Here is a 20,291-nt window from a genome sequence, read left to right as displayed (position 1 = left end):
TCAGTTCTCTAGAGAGTTTATCAACGTTTTCATCCAGTTAGTAAGCTAGAAGTTAAGAAAATTACTTACTCAGTCCAGCATTGAATATGAAGCACTTTCATCATGTGAAAGCTACATTTAAGAAAGCTTGTGTCAGTTGGCAATTCCAAGACTTGCGTTGATTGTACCAGTGTTGCTGAAAAGTGGTTTCATGCAACACTGTCACTGAGCATCACAAAGAGGTAGTCAAACAAGTTTCTAGTGTTATTATGAAACACCTAAAAACCTACTTGATCAATATTAGTTCTTCAGATATTGAAAGCAAAACAGCAGAGGAAGGAAGTTTTCAAGGAGCTAATTCCCAATGTTCACTCTCAGCCCTGGTCTACACTAGGACTTTAGGTCGAATTTAGCAGCATTAAATCGATGTAAACCTGCACCCGTCCACACGATGAAGCCCTTTATTTTGACTTAAAGGGCTCTTAAAATTTATTTCCTTACTCCACCCCTGACAAGTGGATTAGTGCTTAAATCGGCCTTGCTGGCTCGAATTTGGGGTACTGTGGACGCAATTTGACGGTATTGGCCTCCGGGAGATATCCCAGAGTGCTCCATTGTGACCGCGCTGGACAGCACTCTCAACTCAGATGCACGATTGTTTGCCATTGCTCTGACGCAGGGAGGGGCGATTGAGGACACAGCTTACAGGGTTGGCTTCAGGGAGCTAAAATCAACAAAGGGGGTGGCTTTACATCAAGGAGTATTTCAGGCAGGACTTCACGGAGGATTCCAGTAAGAAATGGTGCACCTAAGTTATTGTTCTTATTGGAACAAGGAGGTTAGCCTGGCCTCTGATTGATACATGGCTAGATTTACCTCGCTGCACCTTCTCTGTGAGTGACTGCAGTGTGACCTAGAGGAATGAGTCCCCTAGAGAGGGGAGGGGGGGAAGCAAATGAGTACAAAACAAGTCTGGTCTATTTCTTGTTTTGATCCACTCCATCTATCTTTTACATCTTTGGCTGGCAGCAGACGGTGCAGAAGGACTGCATGCCATCCACATCTCATGGCTGCTCGGCAGAAGATGGTACAGTACGACTGCTAGCAATCCATATTGCCTGCCTGCTCACCATAAGACGGTTCAATAGGACTGACTGCAGGACTAAAGAGAATGACCTGGTCAAGTCACTCCAAATTTAGTCCCTGTGCCCATGTCTGCCCAGGCTCTCCCAGCCGACGTGGCCAGGAGCACCTCGGACACGAAGAGGACGGCTACCAGTCGTATTGCACCGTCTGCTGCCAGAAGGCAATGGGTTGCTGCTACTGTGTAGCAATGCTGTACCACGTCTGCCAGCACCCAGGAGACATACGGTGACAGTTACCTGAGCGGGCTCCATGCTTGCCGTGGTATGGCGTCTGCACAGGTAATTCAGGAAAAAAGGGCGCAAAACGATTGTCTGCCCTTCCTTTCACGGAGAGAGGGAGGGAGGCCTGACGATATGTACCCAGAACCACCCGTGACAATGTTTTAGCCCCATCAGGCATTGGGATCTCAACCCAGAATTCCAATGGGCAGCGGAGACTGCAGGAACTGTGGGATAGCCACCCACAGTGCAACGCTCCAGAAGTCGATGCTATATCCAGCCTTAAACTCAGAAATGTTATTGTGAATGGCAAGGTGATTACTCCCTTTTTAACCAGAACTAGGGAGAGTGCATCGCAGAGAAAATTCACAAGCCATTTGGGTTGAGCAGTAAGTGCTGTTTTTTCAGCCTGGGTAAGCTATTTGACCATAGGTCTCTAAAGACAATGTGCAAGGGCACACGTCCTCAAAGATATCAAACAGGCTAAATTCATAGAATACTTAAAGCAAAGGAGTAATCTGGCTCTTTCAGACAGCTTTGTTTCACCCCATCCCCGCACTATATTTAATTCCCTATCAAGAAAGGGAGTGAATCACTGCACTTACCTTCCACATCATTAAAATGGAGAGGATGGGTTATTGATTTAACTAACATTAAATTTGCAAGTCTGTTACAGAGAGTCAAGGCTTCATAATTAATGGAAAAAAACTCTGTAGTCAGAATAGTATTGTGAATGATGAGATGTAACCTTTTCCCAAAGGGCCTTTTCATTAGTTGTTTCACAGACATTCAAAGCATCACACACCGACAAGCAGCAACTAACCTGACAGATCCAGTTCCTCAGTTGACACTAGGCTGGCTAGACTCCAAGTCTCACTGCGGGCTGCCAACACAAATTTGTGAGCTCTGATGTGCTTGTTCCCAACCTTTATCTTCAGATCACTGATAGATGAAAAAGCACACATGTATATACAAACATATCCCTTGTGCTTAGGCACTTATGGACTCTGCATCTCTCAAATATCTACAATGTAATAACATTTAAGTATCTAATTTTACACTGAATTGTTTACTATTAGGTAAAAGTCTCTTGCATTAATATATTAAAGGCAAAACAGTAGGTTCATTCTTTCAATGAGTTAAAGAAATTTTCAAGAGTAACCCAACTGTTATCACCACAAGGAAAATGCAAGCTCAGCCCTGTGATGAACGTTCATTAAAAAATATATTCATTCAGTAAGTAGTTCATACAGCACAGACCAACATCAGTAATTGACAAGATGGGGAGTGAGTAGACCCACAATTCAGCCCAGAGACAGGCTCAGGCAAGATTACTTAAAGGACTATCAAAGCACATTTGACAGAACAGTCAACCTGTATAAAAGTAAAAACCCAGAAATACCCCATTTCCAGTACAGCTGCTGTCAGGGAACACTGATCGCACAGATCATTTTTAGTCAGAGCATTCTTTTTATTCAGAAACAGTACACAGACTGATCATTTTCCTCCATCTAACATTATATAGTTAAGGTGTTATGTTCTTAAACACGTTGGATTATTTTTCATCCACTTGTTCTTGCTAACTAAAGCTATATACTTTAACCTTCACCACCATTACTCCCCACCCCACCCCAAAACAAACAAAGCCTTACTTGGGAACTTAAATGCTTATTCCCAAAAGAAACCATTTCTTTTTGGAGCTAATATTTGGACCACTACCCTATTCCTATGTAAAAAAAGGCTATGAAATCCTGAACACTCAAAGCAGAGCAGATCTAGGTTCAGATTCTTTTTTGTGTATCAGTGCTTTCATACAAACTCTTTTGGCTATCACACTTGCATAAATTTGTACAATATACATGGCAAGAAATAATAAATACTACTTTGCAAATTTGATTCTACTAGTTTCCCCATACTGTCTTTAAAAAAAACCCACAACACACAAAAAACACCCCCCCTCCCCCCCCAAGAACCGGCAAGGAATGCTCTCTCAGGATCACCCAAGTCTCAGATAAGAGACTGTCTACCAAGTGCCAGCAAAGCGCACTAGAGGGATGTGATTTGTGAAATGCTCTAACTGCCCTGTGTAAATCCTGTTGGCTCCCTCTAAAAGGGTATTTTCACATTAATGGTCAAATTAGATACCATTTACGGAGGGCCAGAGGACACCAGCAGGGTCAATGGTGGGGTAAAACAGGGGGAGGGGGGCGGGGAAGAACAGTTAAAGCACACCACATTCAGGTGCTTTACAAAATCACACTCCTTTTGCATTGCTGTGCCATGTAGACAAGCCTAAAAAGAGAGATGGTTGGTTTTAAGAACACTTTGTAAAAATAAAGCAGGTGTTATCTGAACAAAAATAAGAGATGCCAGCATCAAACTTCACACAGTAAGTTCCCCATTAAATTATCCTGAAGCATACCATGTTTGAAGACAACTGGTTGATTAGATTTAGCTGTGTCACCAAAATTGGCAGGAAAAAAAATAAAAGACAGGCTGATACTATACTTAATTTTAGCCACACCAAAAAAAAAAAAGCCACATACTAAGTACAGACAGTCTCTCCCCCTTAGAGCTCAGAATCTGAAATAGCTGGTGAGGAAGAGATTTATAATTTCATCAATATAGCTTCTATTTCCAGGATGCATTTCTTACCTATACTGTTCCTGCTCATAAAGCTCAGCTACAATGGTGAGAAGTCGACTGATGAAGGAGTCACTGGCATTCTCTTTGTTAGACTGGGCAGCCAACAGAGTACACCTCCTCTCTGTATCGGCTAGCTTCTTCTGCAGTTTTACATACTCCTGGCGGAGAAGCATTAGGTGCTTCTCCAATTTGGCCACCTCCTCTGCAAAATAGAAACATGCAGTTCAGTTGAAAGGCTGAACAAAAGCCTTAATACACTTCTTTTGGAAATTCTGTGATGATATCCCCTCCCCCAATTTACTATTTCTATTTCAGCAAATCTGTTCGCCTTAATTTGCTCACTAGCATTATCTACCTGTAATCATCACTAAACTCATTTTTATACGGCTGGTCAAATGGAAGTTTACCAGTCATGCCCTGTCCCTTAGAGTGAATGCTTACACCAGAGGTTCTCAAACTATGGTCAGCAGACCACTGCTCCATTCAGGTGGTCTGGGGATAGTTCCTTCTAAGGTGCGTGCCTGAGTGGCTGCAAACAAGAGAATGAAGGGCCACCCACCTAATTAGTGGAACCACACAGGCGTGACTCCACTAATTAGGTGCCTGGACCCTGGAGAAGACATGTAAGATGAGTTGGTGGCCTTGTGGGGGAAAACAGGGGATAGGTGGGAGACGGCAGTGGGGTGAGGGGAATTTGGGACATGCAGGGCTGTGGCAGCCAGAGAAAAGAGGCAACTTTCCCCAGCTCCAGGGCTGCGGCTGCCGGCCCTCCTTCCCAGCCCCAGCTTGGGGCTGCTGTGGCAGGGGAGAGGGCACACCCATCGCACTAGAAAGCTAAGACTACTAATATTAAAATATGAGTTGTGTGCTTTTATTTGTAGAACAAAAAAGTTAAGTGTTCTTTTAATATAGTGCTTTTATCCAAAGCACTTTACAATAGTTATCCAACAGTACAAACATTTGGAAAGATTAAGTGGTCCGCTGAGACCCTCACCAACTTTCAAGTGGTCCATGGGGAAAAAAAAAAAATTGAGAACCACTGGCCTACACAGTGTTATACCAATTTAATGGTAATACCAGGGTGGATAAAAATGCTTTTTTTAAAATCAATTTTTATTTAAGTCAGAAGTTTTTGATAAAATGCTTTTAAAGGAAGACACCTATCTAAAGATAGTTTTAGATCAAGATACATTATATAGCTCAAAGATAGCTCATCATGGAATAGGGATTATAAATCCTAATTCTAGAGTAGGAGACTGTATATTCATGTAATGTTTATATAATGTTATAATTATATAATGTAAAGGAGTTCCAATAGTTCATGGATTAGGGACCTAATCTTATGGGGTTCCAGGAGCTTCTGTATAGCTTTAGGCTAATCCTTCTATCTACCCAATGGGACTCAGTGCTCAGTCTAGAAGGTACCATCCGAGATGCTTAGTTTTGCAGTTCTCAAAAACGGTGGATGTGTGTGTCTCCAGAGATAACATGCTTGTTAACAGCAAAAATATTTTAAAAATATAAAGAGATGAGAAATAAGACCTCAACCCTATTTTCCCTCTGCAAATTTGTGTACAGTCAGTCCCTGACCTCTCTCTAAAAGTGCAAATTTTCAAAAAGTTCAATGAATTGTTGGGGGTGGAAGAGATCTCGACAAGGGGAAGGAGTCTGGAGAGAAATGTGAGAAGGGAGGGACAGGCAGCAGAAACGGAAGTGAAACTGTTTGAGCAGCATATTCCAGAAGTCTTGAGGTCTTTCTGAGCGTAGCCTTCATTGACTGGAGGAGATCTACCATATCTTTCTCTCATGAGAAGGGAAAAATCTATCATGGCAGCAGGTTGTAAGAGACCCCCAGTTTGTGTCTCATCTATCTCCGAGTTGTGAAGAATATGTATTAAGGTTATAACAACCAACAAGAATGCACTTTTATGTAGAAATCCATGCTTAAATAGAGTCTTCCTGACTAGTGATTTAAATCAAATTAATTTAAATCAAATCCACCCTGGGTAACACTTTCCAAAACAATAGTTCAATTGGTTAAACACTAATTAGACAAAATCCCCAAGCATCAACAAGCTTAAAAAAAAACAAAAAAAAACCACAAAACAAAACTATACCACATCTTTTACAGACAGAAAGCAAAAGCAGACATTTGAAATTTTTGCAAGTCTGATGCTCTGGGGAGCACTGGGGTTAGTACAAGCTCAGTTTGATCACTTCTCCCCTACGGGAGATTAGTGGTTCAAACCTTCCCCTTATCTCCCCCCCAAAAGCCAAAGATCTAGATGTTTCTACTGCAGTCACCATGATATGAGACTAAAAAAGGCTCAATAGTACCTTTCTTCAGGATCCCACAATCAATCATGCTGAGGGAGTATTGCACAAAAACAGAAGTCACTAAAGGATGCATATATCCCACTTTAAAACTTCTCCAGAGTTACTATCACCTAATTGCCTAGGAACAGAAGGCCGAAATTTTGTTCCCTGCCCGTCAGCTATTATAATTTAACTTAACAGAAGTCCCATCTCCCAGCATGGGCAAAATGGAGGAGTTAGATTGTGAATGTGCCTATATCCAGAAAGAAAAGGAGTACTTGTGGCACCTTAGAGACTAATCAATTTATTTGAGCATAAGTTCCACAGTATGCATCCGATGAAGTGAGCTGTAGCTCACGAAAGGTTATGCTCAAATAAATTGGTTAGTCTCTAAGGTGCCACAAGTTCTCCTTTTCTTTTTGCAAATACAGACTAACACAGCTGTTACTCTGAAATACATCCAGAAAATTTCTAGCTAAGGCCATTTTTTTAATGGGATTCTGTATTTTAAGACCATGTATGTGGTTTCTGGAATTAAAAAGACTACTATGTCTCTTCCGTGTCTGGATGGAGCACTGACAAAGACATTATAAACCAAACATAAAAAAAACAATGAGAAACAATCCATCCCATACTGACAGGGGAAGAGATTAGATGACCGAGGTCTTCTCTAATTATAGTTTAAGATGCTACAATAGCATTTCACTCAGACTAGTTTGCATGGACAAACATGCAGATATTGACACTTTCGTACAAATATTCTAAATAGCTTTTAACAAGCACCATGGCTTGAATGGTCCCCATGATCCTTGTCCTAAAGAGAACATTCCTTTTTAATGAACGAAAAGACAGGTGGGTTAATCATTAATATACTTGTTAACGAACCTGGGACAACTTTAGGAAGTTTCCTTTGATCACACTAGTTCAGGGGTGGTCAACCTGAGGCTCCAGCGCCACATGGAGCTCTTCAGAGGTTAATATGCGGCTCCTTGTATAAGCACCAACTCTGGGGCTGGAGTTACAGGCGCCAACTTTCCAGTGCGTCTGGGGGTGCTCACTGCTCAACCCCTGGCTCTGTCTCAGGCCCTGCCTGCACTCCACCCCTTCACCTGAGCCTGCCATGCCCTTGCTCCCCACACAGAACCTCCTGCACACCACAAAACAGCCGATGGGGAGGCACTGATCAGCAGGGCTGCCGGTGGGTGGGAGAGCTGATGGGCTGCTGATGTACTCCTGGGGCTTTTTCCAGTGTACATTGGTAAATTCTGGCTCCTCCTCAGGCTCAGGTTAGCCATCCCGGGCTAGATGCTCTTATCTGTTCAACCTTACCTCTGTCTGATCAGCCACAGGCTCACATTACTTGCTCTCACTTGCCATGTAAAGTTTTGATAAAAGCAGAGCTGTTTTTTTTTTAATAAAGTCTAAATAGCCTTACTGTGAGTTTAATATAGAGCCTTCCATGAGACAGTCTCACGTGACATAAACCTAGAAGAGATGCAAGACTTAATGTTCTGTACAGTTGGGTAAATAGAGATAAGTGACTTGCCCAAAGTCACATAGCCAAGCACGAATTTGGGTTCTGTTTCCAGAGTTACCAGCTCCAATCACTAGACAAAACTTCTCCAAGAATACAGATAGAAAAAAAATTTCCAAAAATGCCATTTGCTCCTCTAATATGTAGATATCTTACATGGAGAGCAGAAGTCGCTTAATAGAACGCATGGAAAGAACAAGAATAACGCCGACCCTTATACTATGGAGGATAATACAAGACTGTTTGCTCTACTTGGATTTGATTTTAACATGAGGAGGCGCGGATGTTCACTGTGACAGCTTTGTTCTCGAAAGCACATCACGAGATATTCCAAGAAAAGTCTTCAATTTCCATTGCCCTGTCGCTCTGTGGTAAGACAGTGCCTATCAGCAATGTCTGAGAGCTTTACAGCTCTTATATTTGCCTTAGCAAGGATGTATACTTAGTTTTGAAAGTAGATTTTGTGCATTGGCATTGCACAATGCAGCCATTACCCACAGAGAAATGCATGCCTTTTTTTTAAAAAAGCATAAATACACAGAACCATTTATCTAGCAGACCAAAGATTCCTACCAAACATACATCTGTTACAGTAGTACCTAAAAAAAGTAGTACTTGTGGCACCTTAGAGATGAATAAATTTGAGCTCACTTCATCGGATGCATGCAGTGGAAAATACAGTGGGGGATTTTGTATCCACAGAGACCATGAAACAATGGGTGTTACCATACACACTCAAATGACAGTGATCAGGTAAAGTGAGCTATTACCAGCAGGAGAGGGGAAAAAAAGCCTTTTGTAGCAATAATCGAGGTGGGCCATTTCCAGCAGTTGACAAGAACGTGTGAGGAACAGTAAGGGGGAAAAATAAACATGCAGAAATAGTTTTACTTTGTGTAATGACATCCATCCCCAGTCTTCATTCAAGCCTAATGTAATGGTGTCCAGTTTGCAAATTAATTCCAATTCAGCTGTCTCTCATTGGAGTCTGTTTTTGAAGTTTTTTTGTTGTAATATTGCAACTTTTAGGTCTGTAATCAAGTGACCAGAGAGATTGAAGTCTTCTCCGACTGGTTTTTGAATGTTACAATTCCTGATGTCAGATTTGTGTCTATTTATTCTTTTGCGTAGAGACTGTCCAGTTTGGCCAATGTACATGGCAGAAGGGCGTTGCTGGCATATATTACATTGGTAGATGTGCAGGTGAACAAGCCTCTGATAGTGTGGCTGACGTGATTAGGCCCTATGATGGTGTCCCCTGAATAGATATGTGGGAACAGCTGACAACAGGCTTTGTTGCAAGGATAGGTTCCTGGGTTAGTGTTTTTGTTGTGTGGTGTGGCGTTGCTGGTGAGTATTTGCTTCAGGTTGTCTGTAAGCAAAGACTGGCCTGTCTCCCAAGATCTGAGAGAGTGCTAGTTCCCCCCCCCACATCCCCCCCCCATGTTACTCACACCTTGTCAACTGCTTGAAATGGGCCATCCTGATTATCACTACAAAAGTTATTTTCCCTCCTGCTGATAATAGCCCACCTTAATTGATTTGTCTTGTTAGAGTTGGTCCGGCAACCCACAACTTTTCATGTTCTCTATCTATATCTTCCTACTGTATTTTCCACTCCATGCATCTGATAAAATGGGTTTTAGCCCATGAAAGCTTATGCCCAAATAAATTTTAGTCTTTAAGGTGCCGCAAGTACTCCTCATTCTTTTTGCTGATACAGACTAACACAGCTACCACTCTGAAACCTGTTTCCAAATAAGGTACATGCATAACACTCCATCTTTTGAGGATATACAGTATATTTTCCATTGCATAAATGCCAAAGAAACTGTTAAATGGATTTTAGTACTTCTACAAGCTTTAACGTTCTTTAGAGGACAACGAGTCACACTCAAAGATGCCAAATGTTTTCAGCCTAGAAGATAACAGGAATTCACTTTTACTCTATCCCTTACAACCGCAGAGCCATCGATCAGTACAAAGGGACAATTAGCATCAAGAGGAAGTGTGTTTTGGAAATACTGTTTCATCAATATCTAAGTTATCGCTACAAGCAGGGATCAACAGAACTGAATTCTATTACGTAGTATTTAGACCTAGACAGACAGGAACTCAGCTGAGCTTTTGAGAATCCTGCAAGGCACGGCCCTTAGGGCAAATCATCCCCCTATCTAGTTTGACTACAGATAGAATGCACCATTTAGAGATCATGTCAACATTCAGTCTTTGCCCAGGGACCCTGTGACTAATGCTGCTTTAAGAGTTCTTTAAATAGGACATAACCTTTCATCCAATAAGGCAATTGTTTACACCAATATTTTGCCATGAAGAGTAAAACACAAACTACAGAGCAGGCTCACTGGGGGCACTGCCAAGTTTAGCTATGCCATTAGAACTAGGTAGAGTGAGATTTGGAGCTTAACGAAAAACCTTAGCCTTTACGATCACTTGTTTTACAAAGTACAGTACAAGCTTAAGTGTCTGCTAGGTAACAAGCAGTATCTGGAGTGACCTTTCTTTAAAGAGGATCATAAATTGTTTTATTCTTTAACAAGGAAAGCTCATTTCACAACACAGGCAGCAGCTACCTATGTTGCTGTACTTCAATATGTTAGCTATTTTACTTCATTAGTTACTTTCAGTGGATCTTCCTTTGTTTTGTTGAAGTAGATTGAACTGGAATGTATTAAGGTCTTTCAGAAAGCTGCAACCTACACTCACATCCTTAAGGATGTATCATTAAGAACAAGCTTCCAGCCTTTTTTGGATCATCTTTGCATGTAATTCATAAGCAAGCAGTTTGTGTGTTGTCGGGAAACATGACTGTATTGGTCTGTTACTAGATGGAAATGGCAGACTTAATAATGCACAAAAGGCAGAAGTGTTCAATAGTATTTCAGGGAAAAAAACATAACACTTTCATTTCCTCTAGTATCTCAGGAGGATGCTGAACAGCAGTTACTAAAGTCAGACACTTAAGTCAGCAGGCCCAGATAACCTGTGTCCAACATTTTTAAAAGAGCTAGCTGAGGAGCTCATGGACGGTTAATGTTGATTTTCAGTAAGTTCCAGAAGACTGGAATAAAGCTGATGTGACAAAGTTTAAAAAGGGTAAAAAGGATTACTAACTTTTTTTTTGTATAAGAGGTTTGGCTGATAAAGATAATTGTATTACAGTAACACTTTCACAAGGCATTTGACTTGGTACTGCAGGACAGTGGTTAAAAACTAAAGATATAAAACTAACATGTAATGTGTGCCATAGATTAAAAGCTGGCTAATGGATAGGTCTCAAAATATAATTGTAAATGGGGAATCAAATGGGTGTTTCTAGTGGGTTCCTGCAATCGTCAGTTCTTGGCCCTACACTATTTAAAGATATTAATGACCTGGAGAAAAACAATTGCTGATAAAGTTTGCAGATGACAAAAATGGGGCGAGTAGTAAATAACAAAAGACAACAGTTCTCTGATCCAGAGCAATCTGAATTGCTTGGTAATCTGGGGATAACCCAACAATATGCATTTTAAATATGGCTAAATGTAAAGTGTATACATCTAGGGACAAAGAATGTAGGCCATACTTATAGGATGAGGGACTTTAATCCTGGAAAGCAGTGACTGAAAAAGATCTCGGGGGCATGGCAGATAGTCAGCTGAACATGAACTTCTTGTGTGAGAGACTGCAGCCAAAAGGGCTAATGGAATCCTTGGATGCATAAACAAGGGAATCTCAAGTAGGGATAGAGGTTATTTTCCCTCTGTATTTAGTACTGCTAACGTTGCTGGAATATGGTGTCCACACTCAAGAAGGATGTGGATAAGAGATAAGGACATTGGTTTCCAGGAGAGCCTCGAGAATGACCCAAGGATTAGAAAATATGCCCTATAGTGATAAGCTAAATGGATTAGGCTCCTGGAGCCTAATAAAGAGACGGTTAAGGGGTGACTTTATTACAGTCTATAAATAGGTACATGGGATATAAATATTTAACATCTCTCTCTGCTAGACTGAAGAGAGCAACTGTCAAGCTTCAGCTTCCAGCCACTGAACTTATTTTCCAGTCTGAATTAAGGCATAATTTTTTTAACAGTGTAATTAGCCATTGCAACAACATACTAATGATCATGGTGGATTCTCCATCACTGACCATTTTAAAAATCAAGATTGAATGCTTTTCTAAAAGATTCATGCTAGGAATTATCTTGGGTAATTTCTATGGCCTATGTTGTATAGATCAGATCACCACAGCAGTCCCTTCTGGCTTTGGAATCTATTGACACTGACACATCCACAGGCAACAAGAGACCTATTGATTACTTAAACCACAGGACAGCAGAATTAGGTAGGAAGCAATGTATGTCAGTCATTTTAGGTCAGTTAAAAATAAGACTAGACATTACAATGTCTACAGTAGTCGTGTTAGGAGCAAGAAAAGACTGAACCGGAAGTATTAAAAGGCAAGAGTACAAACAAGAGTTCTTCAAATGTTTGACACCTCCTAGCACATATTCTATTTATAACCCCTCTCACCATGAGGTAAGTTTCAAAAACAGCACACACATACTTTCATTTTTCAAGTATGGCCTAAATTTTTATGAAGGGCAGACAGACACAGAAGCCAGGAATCTCTTCACATCCTGTTTGACAGATTTCTCTGGCCTTGGAAAAGTCATTTACCCTATCTACCTCAAATTCATCACCTATAAATTGAAACACTTATTGACAAACACGTCTCAATAAACTGACTAATAGATGTTTGCAGAACCACTTAGAGGAGGAGGAGTGCTTAAGCATTAAGTTGCTACTATTACCTAAAAAAAGCCTCATGTCAAAAGCAAACCACCTCAAACTAGTATGGTATATTAACAGGTAAAGACTTCTATATACAATAATCAAAACTTGTCCTTCTCTCCTACCTGAAGTCTCTTAAAATCAAACTCAAAGATAGATTGAACTTGGATAAGTATACAATACAAGGAGAGACTGCCATAACAGTTACTACTGGCAGCTTTTGAAAGTTTATCTGAGACTACTAGGCCAAGCTAGAGACTGAGGGATGGAGATTGCCCTTTTTTAGGTTCAAGGGCAACACATTTGTGAAAAACCCACCCCCTTGCCACGTCTGGCTGCCAAGAAAGATACTGTTTACTACAATGTTGTCCCTGAACTATACATGAGGGCCATCTTTCATATTGACTTCTGGCTGGTGGTCATAAGTGTCAAATGCACTCCACCTCCTTCTAGCTGCTGATATTTTTTTGTATCATCTTTTCTCTCTCCCCACACACACACACAAACCCTCTGCAATCAGGAGACTAGGAGGGATGGGGAAAGAAATCCCAGGATTTCCCTGACCATCACCAGGAGAAGGGAAACCCAACATTTGCTACTTCCTCTACCTCCCCCTTCCCAAACACACATGCCCAATTCTCCTCCCCTTTGAATAATTTAATTGATACTTTCATGCAGCTCAGGGCATCCCCCCCGCCCCAACAGAAGCATGAAATTAGTAAGCTTGATACAGTCACCATTGTCCACAAGATTCTGAATAAAACCTGAAACTGACCAGAGTCTTTCTAGTCTCCCTCAGCTTGGGAGACCACTCTACCCGTGGCTTACACTGGTTAGTTATTTTCACACCCTAAAAAAGGGTTTGGTTTGTGTTTTTAAACTGAAACCTTATTCTTATAAATCAACAGTTTATATCTCCTCACTCACCAGGGACAAGAGAACTAGTCAAGCCTTGACAGGCCACTATTATTTCTCATTGTTTGCTTCAAATTCACCAGAATATTTGCACAGCAAAAGCTAGGCATTCACTTATCTTGCATGCATGGGTGTGTGCACCCTATATGTTTGTAAAAGTCAGCTACTGCACATTCACAGGCATACACAGTATTAATCTTGTGAGTTGTATGGAGTAGTACACAGCTGCTTTTAATATGAAAATGAAGCCCTGAATATCCAGCCACTAAGGATAATGGCAATCTAGAAATATAAACTTCACAAAAGTTTGTCACAAAAATGCTACTTTGGTCCATGGTGAGACTGCCAATTTCCACCATATAGTTATTTCACTAGTAATTTTTCAGAAAGCACATAGTAGCATTCAAATGTTGACAGCATCAACTCTGTACATTAATCTCCTTACAGCTATACATTAGTATGAAGTTTCTCCTGCATCCGATTTCCAGGATAGTTGTGGAACACGCTTTCATACAATTTATGGTTAGTACCATTTTGCAGAAGCAGGACAGTCAAAGTCACAATAAGAAAGCAAGAAGAGTACTACTGAGTTTCACAGATACATTTAAGGACCTATAGAAAAACATTAACTAGAGTTACGTGAACATTTTAATACTAATGTTGATACTGTGCGCATTTCTGGCCCTTTTGTTGAGATGTAACAAAGGATACTATGATTCTTAGACTACTCGGAGTCTGGTGTTTGGTGCTTGGATAATGAAAATGTAAGCAAGCTTCACTTTCAGATTCTGAATGGTTCAATTGTTCAGGCTTTAAACATGACAGGGAAAACTTGTTTAGAAAGCTTTCACCTGGAATGTGTGAAGTCAGGAAAATTTCTATTACTCTTTGGTTTAAAAAACCAATTGTATAAAAAAACTTGATGTTTCAGCCAGCTCTGAGTTGACCATGTCCTTTTAAGTATGCCTAATACACAGCACACTGATATTTAAGCATGAAGCCAGAAATTAAAGGAAAATTTCCAGTAAGGGAGCTTCAAATTACACTGTCAAAACTGAAATTTAAGGAATGATTAGCTGTTACTACCACAGTAAGCAATAAAGCTTAGTGCAATAGAGCTGAACTGTAATTCAGACAGTGAGGGGGAAGGACCTAGTTGGTATCAGCCATAGAAGTAACTCCTTGGGAGAAGCAAGTGGGACCAAGAAATTCACTCCTGAGCATGGCTGAGGTCAAGCCTCATTCCAAGTACGTTCTGTTCGGGGAGAGGAAAAGTTTGGGCTGGTCAGCTAGTCAACTATCTCAAAGGCAGTCATTTCTGATAGAAAAGCAAGCAGTTTAATTTTCCAGATAAGTCACAGTAGCCTTACAAAAGTAAGCTATAATTTGATTACTTCTTGTTTCAGAACAATTTGATTTCAGGAGGAAGATTGTATCTTGGTTGAATAAAAATATTTTGAAAGTGTATAGAACACAAGCCACCCTGTTTTTGTATCCCAATCCTTGAATCAGCAGACGGCATTATTAAAGACCATGGGGACAAGCAAGCACAAAGCACGTGGTACCATACAACACAAGAAATGCACTAATATTTTCCAAGATTCATGGTAACCTAAATATCAATAGTTTTCATGACAGATGAAGCTGTTTAAGTCACAGGAAGTACAAGAAGTCTTGGATAAGGCCAGTTCTTTTGTGAGAACCAATTTTCACATAAGAGCAGAGCAATCACGTACATGTAAAGAAGGACAGAAACCATGTGTCCCTTGCCCACAAGGGTGATATCACTAAATTAGATCTCCTTGTATTGTCTTATGGAGCAAAGTTTTACCAGTGCTCCCATTTGCTAAACTGGATTGCAGAGACATTGGTAACTCTACAGCTTGCAGGAGGAAAAAGTGGCTTTAATCATGGATCAATTTTATCACTCATGGAGTGGAAGACCTTCCCAAGGCAGGTTTCTTAGAGTAGCATCTCAAATGCTCACAGAAAGCTAGACTTATTACTATGCTCTCTGATGAAGGGACTGATAAATCTATAACCCAACAAGAATCTGTGTACATCTGAGTAGGATTGGCAAACTTGTACTATTTGCGGATAGACTTGAAACTGAACTGAGTATCAGTTACCTCTTCCCTCAAAACTCAGCTCTCTACACAAGGCTTGTTCTCATTTGCATTGTTATCCGGGTTCCCACTCCGCCATCCTTTGTCCAGTACTCCTTCCTCCTATTCCCATCTCCTCTTTATCCAGGATTTCTCCACCCTCATGTGCTAGTCCAACAGCAGCTGTAGTGTTGCACATCCTCATGTCTCATCTAGCTCCCTCTGGTGGTGCTGGGTTCTATCAAAGGGGACAACACATTTCTTTGACAGAGCAGCCACAGAACCAAGCGTAAGTCTTGTCTACATTAGAGACATGGATTGTAGCATCTCAATCAACTGGACTGCACCTTGAAATAATCTTTCATGTGGATGCAATCAACTGAAGTTACCAATAACCTGTAGGGAAAAGTGTTGATCAGCTTCTGCTCAGATGACTATGTGCTAGCTGATAGCCCCCTCAGTCAACAAGTCTCCTTAAATTGCCAGCTGAGTCTTGAAATGCTAGAAACCCACTGACAATCAAGTGGGAGGTGTTGCTCCAACAGAGCATCACCCTAATGAGGCAAAGTGAGTCTCTTAATCTGGCCTTGTAGAGGGCACACTTGGTAGGGGGCAGACTGGCTCCATTACCCTATCAGCCTGCACCATGGCCCTTGCTTTACCTTATTATGAACTGACTGCAATCCAATTGCAAATCACTGGCTTTGTGCTTTTGGGTCAAAGCTAAAGGGAATTCACTCATTCAGGGAGGTCCTTTGAGGAGCATGAATCTCTCCTTACTAGCAGAAACTAGTGAGTGCAGTCTCAGCCAACAATACACATCTGGCTCACTGGTCAAAAAACCTGAAGCACAGAAGAGGCATTTCAGAGCCTACTGGGGACATGGTATCATGGCAGCACTCGCTTGGACAACTAAGCAACTGTATCTTTGGCAACCACTTCACCTGACTCCACAAAAGGCAGCCCTACTGGGGACACACCTAACAAAGAACAAGGGTTGGTAGGCTGGACACACTCAAATCAATTACCTTCAGGTGGTGTAATAACAATTGCTTCAAAAAAAAAATACACTTGCCTACCATTTAAGTCACAAACCAAATTGGAAGTCTTAGCTGCCCATAGATAAAAGATAGGAATTTGTTCCCCAGGACTATTTTAAAACACCCACATTTGTCTGAAAATAGTGCTTACTTTTCTGAAACAAACCTAAGTTTATCAAAACCGAAAAGTTAACCAAAAGAATCTTTATTCCGTTTGCTTTGTGCACTTAACAGCTCTTTGTACTGAGTCAGTTTTCTGTATGTAGGAATACAGAAAGGTTCTCCCTTGCTGAAAACATCAGCAAAATCCCTAAACACCAACGTAAGATCAGTAGAACCCTTATAAATATTTTTAAATAAAAAGTTTCAGGATACACTATTTAAAGGTGCTCTCAAAGTGGATTTTATTAAAAGTTAAAGTTCTAAAAGTATCAGGTTGTGTCTTTAAATACTAAAAGAACAAGACTGAATTTTTAACTAGGCTCACAAAAAATTAACACTCTGTTTTTAGAAATTGCAAAGCCTAACAAGGGCTAAATTTGAGGCTACTCTACTGCCTCTCCCAAGATTAGATTTTCTTCCAATAAAAATAAAATAATTGTGGATTGTTTTGTGGCTCTAAAAGATCATATCAAACTTCTCTTTCCACAGAAGGCCTGATAAGTGAGAGCACCACTCCATTAAGTTTTACTGAATTTGTTATAACTGCACACTTTTTGGTATAAATGATTCATCAGTGAGTTTGAAACTGGGTGCCTTTCACAACACCATCTCACCTGTACCATGCCAGCAGCCACCACATTAAATTATCTGAATCTTACATCTGTGGAAAGCTTCCCAACCAGAATCAACTGTGTCGATATCACACACCCTGACTCAGGAAAAGAGAGATGCATGCGAACCCCAGTATCACCACCACCTCCTCCAGAGAGGGAGGGAAAGAAAACCAGGAAACTGACACTATCCTGTATTCTCTCCTTCCTTGGAGAAGGGAAAGGAGCAAGGTAAGGCAATGCTAGTTACCATCCAAGTGTTGGAGGAAGGGACTAGGGAGAGGCACGCCACAGTTGCCTGACACACAGAGCAAATGGAAATAAGACAGAGAAGGCGACTGAACCCCTGTAACAGCTCAATGGAAGCAGTGTGAGGCAGACACACAGCAGAGAGGTTTCTAATCCTAATCCCTTCCCACCCCCCCCCCCTCTCACTTTAGAAGTGACTTGACGGTCCCCAAGGCACGGGGGGGGAAGACGACAGTCTCTTCCTCACTACCAGGTGGAGGGAAAGAGCAGCTCAGCCCGAATGAGGAGCTAGGATGCAGAGCAGGGGCTGGCAAAGCACCAGCCAGACGTGTACACCGCTCCCCACCCCACATAGAGACAGGGGAAGGAGCCCCCCTCCTTCCCGGCTGGCGAGATACTCCCTCCACCCAGAGAGACGGGAAGGGGGGGGACACCTGCTTACTCCCCCCTCCCCGGACACGGCTGGGGAAAGCGGCCCCCCTCCAGGCTGAGGAGAGACTTCGCCCCTCTGGGCGGACAGGGACGCCCCCCAGGCTGGCGGGAGCCCACCGCAGAGGAGACGCCCCCTCCCCCTCGGGAGAAGCCGCGTCCTCTCCCCACGTAACGGCCGGGAGCGGGCAGGGCACAGGCCAGTCGCGGGGCAAGCGGCGGCAGCCCCAGCCCAGGGCTTCCGCCCCCCTCCCCCGCGCCTACCTTCCGCCATGTTGGGTCCGGCCGCCTGCGCTTCTCGCGAGAGCCGCCACGCAGGGCCCCTTGGCCAGGCACTCTCGCGAGACTGAGACCCGACCCGACCCGACCTCGCCCTCCCCGCGCGGGCCGGGAGCCTACGTCTGGCGTCTAGAGGCCGCTGGGGCTGGGCAGCTCCCGGCCTGCCCCTTTATGCAGCGGGCGCTGCAGCGTCGCCGGGGGACCGAAGGGAACCTCCAGGGACACTGCCCATCCCCCTCCCCACCCCCCCTGCGGGGGGGCACTATCCCCTTTCCCCCTCGGGGGACACACCCCACATCCCCCACCTCGGGCACTATCCCCATCCCCCACCTCGGGCACTATCCCCCTCCGGGGGGACACTCCACTCATCCCCCCTCCAGGGACACTCCCCATCCCCCACCTCGGGCACTATCCCCATCTTCCCGGGGGGGGGACGACACTCCCCATCCCCCCGTGCGGGGGCTCACTATCCCCATCCCTCTCCGGGGGGGACACTCCCCATCCCCCACCTCGGGCACTGTCCCCATCCCCCCCTGGGGGACACTCCCCATTCCCCCCATGGCCACCTGGAAAGATGCACTGAGACCACTGCATGCATCACCAAGCAAACAGGAAGGGGACTTGCAAATTTGCAAAGGAATGTACGGGTGAGGAAGACGGTTGGTCACCTGAGGGCAGGGCAGTAGAATTCAAACCAATGACCAGAGAGGCGAGAACGGGCATTGTGGGACACCTCCCGGAGTCCAATCGCAGCGCTGTAATTGCCACGGTGTCTACACTGGCACCGCAGTACTGTAGCCCCAGCGCAGAAGGCTGTACTCCTCTCCTTGGGATGGTTTTTTTAGAGCACTACAACTGCGCAGTTTCTGCACACAGAGTGGCTTGGCCGTGTGTACACGTCAGGAGTGACAGCGCAGAAACTTGCCAGTGTAGACAAGGCCTTAGAAAATGCTTCTTGTGTTCTTGGTTCCTGCTGCATTTGGAGACACAAGACTTTGTACATTTCTTTAAAAGACAGCATCAAAGAAAATACCAGACTCCATCAGTTACTTCCTAGTGGAACGTGCCCCCAGGCCTTGAACTTTAACTAGCCGCCCTGATTGAAAAGGGGCAACAATATGTATTTGTATTCCAGCAGTGTCATTGTTTCAGATGCTGAACAAACATTGAGTAAAAATGCAGCTCCTATCTCAGGGATCTTATAATCCTGGTAAATGACAAGACACAACAGATGGGTGAAATAAACAAATGTCTGAGAGTCGAAGACAGGGAGGATGAGGTAACAGTAATATGAACATGTTTTTGAGCAGATGAGCAATGCAACTCTAGCTCGCTACCTTTCCCTTTTTATTTCCAAAGGATCATTTGGAAATAAAATAACATTTCTACAGGTCTTTGCAGCCTCCAGAATGATAATATAATACGTTGTGCATGTATGGCACCTTCTATCCACTGATTTCAAAGCACTTTGCAAATAATTAAGATTCACAACACCCTATTAGTATTGTCTTTGCTTTACAGATAGGGAAATGGAGGCACAGAAAGGGTAAGTGACCTGCCCAGGGTCATACAGGAAAATTGTGTGGTGAGGTTGGGCATACAAATCAAATCTCCAGACCCCCACACTCCCTATGCCTTTACTTCTTTACTATATGTACAGGTATCACTACAGATAACTACTGGGGTTGGAATATGACAACTCTGGCAATGCTACACAACATTCTATTGAGAGAATGAGCTCAACCCACCTGCACAAGAGAAGACTGTTTTTAATACTGATGGCTTCTGGTGATAATATGGAAGGAAGCTCACTGAGCCCAGGTCTACACTAAAAAGTTAGGTTGACCCAGCTATACCAGGGGTGT

The 20,291-nt window shown here is 42.8% G+C and overlaps 1 protein-coding gene across 4 annotated transcripts in view; it reads right to left on the bottom strand.

Moving 5' to 3' along the window:
* The window catches only part of ANKFY1 (ankyrin repeat and FYVE domain containing 1), a 59,346-nt gene extending 40,867 nt beyond the window's left edge, over positions 1-18,479 (bottom strand). For 2 of the 4 annotated variants that reach the window (XR_012155494.1, XM_073316187.1), the window contains exons 1-3: positions 18,412-18,479; positions 3,999-4,191; positions 2,167-2,285 (exon numbers count right to left, since the gene is read on the bottom strand). Coding sequence is in view for 3 of the 4 variants with exons in the window: in XM_073316187.1 (XP_073172288.1) it covers positions 2,167-2,285; positions 3,999-4,191; positions 18,412-18,421 (322 nt within the window). In the remaining variant the exon portion in view is untranslated. Of the gene's footprint in view, positions 1-2,166; positions 2,286-3,998; positions 4,192-7,190; positions 8,614-17,904; positions 18,192-18,411 lie in introns of those variants that run through there. The other 2 variants (XM_073316189.1, XM_073316188.1) reach the window with 2 other exon arrangements.
* Positions 18,480-20,291: the final 1,812 nt, after the last annotated feature.

The sequence above is a fragment of the Lepidochelys kempii genome, chromosome 17 (assembly GCF_965140265.1).
Source record: "Lepidochelys kempii isolate rLepKem1 chromosome 17, rLepKem1.hap2, whole genome shotgun sequence".
Lineage (NCBI taxonomy): Eukaryota > Metazoa > Chordata > Testudines > Cheloniidae > Lepidochelys > Lepidochelys kempii.
Note: the sequence above shows the minus strand (reverse complement) of the source record. Positions and strands in the feature narration are given on the sequence as shown.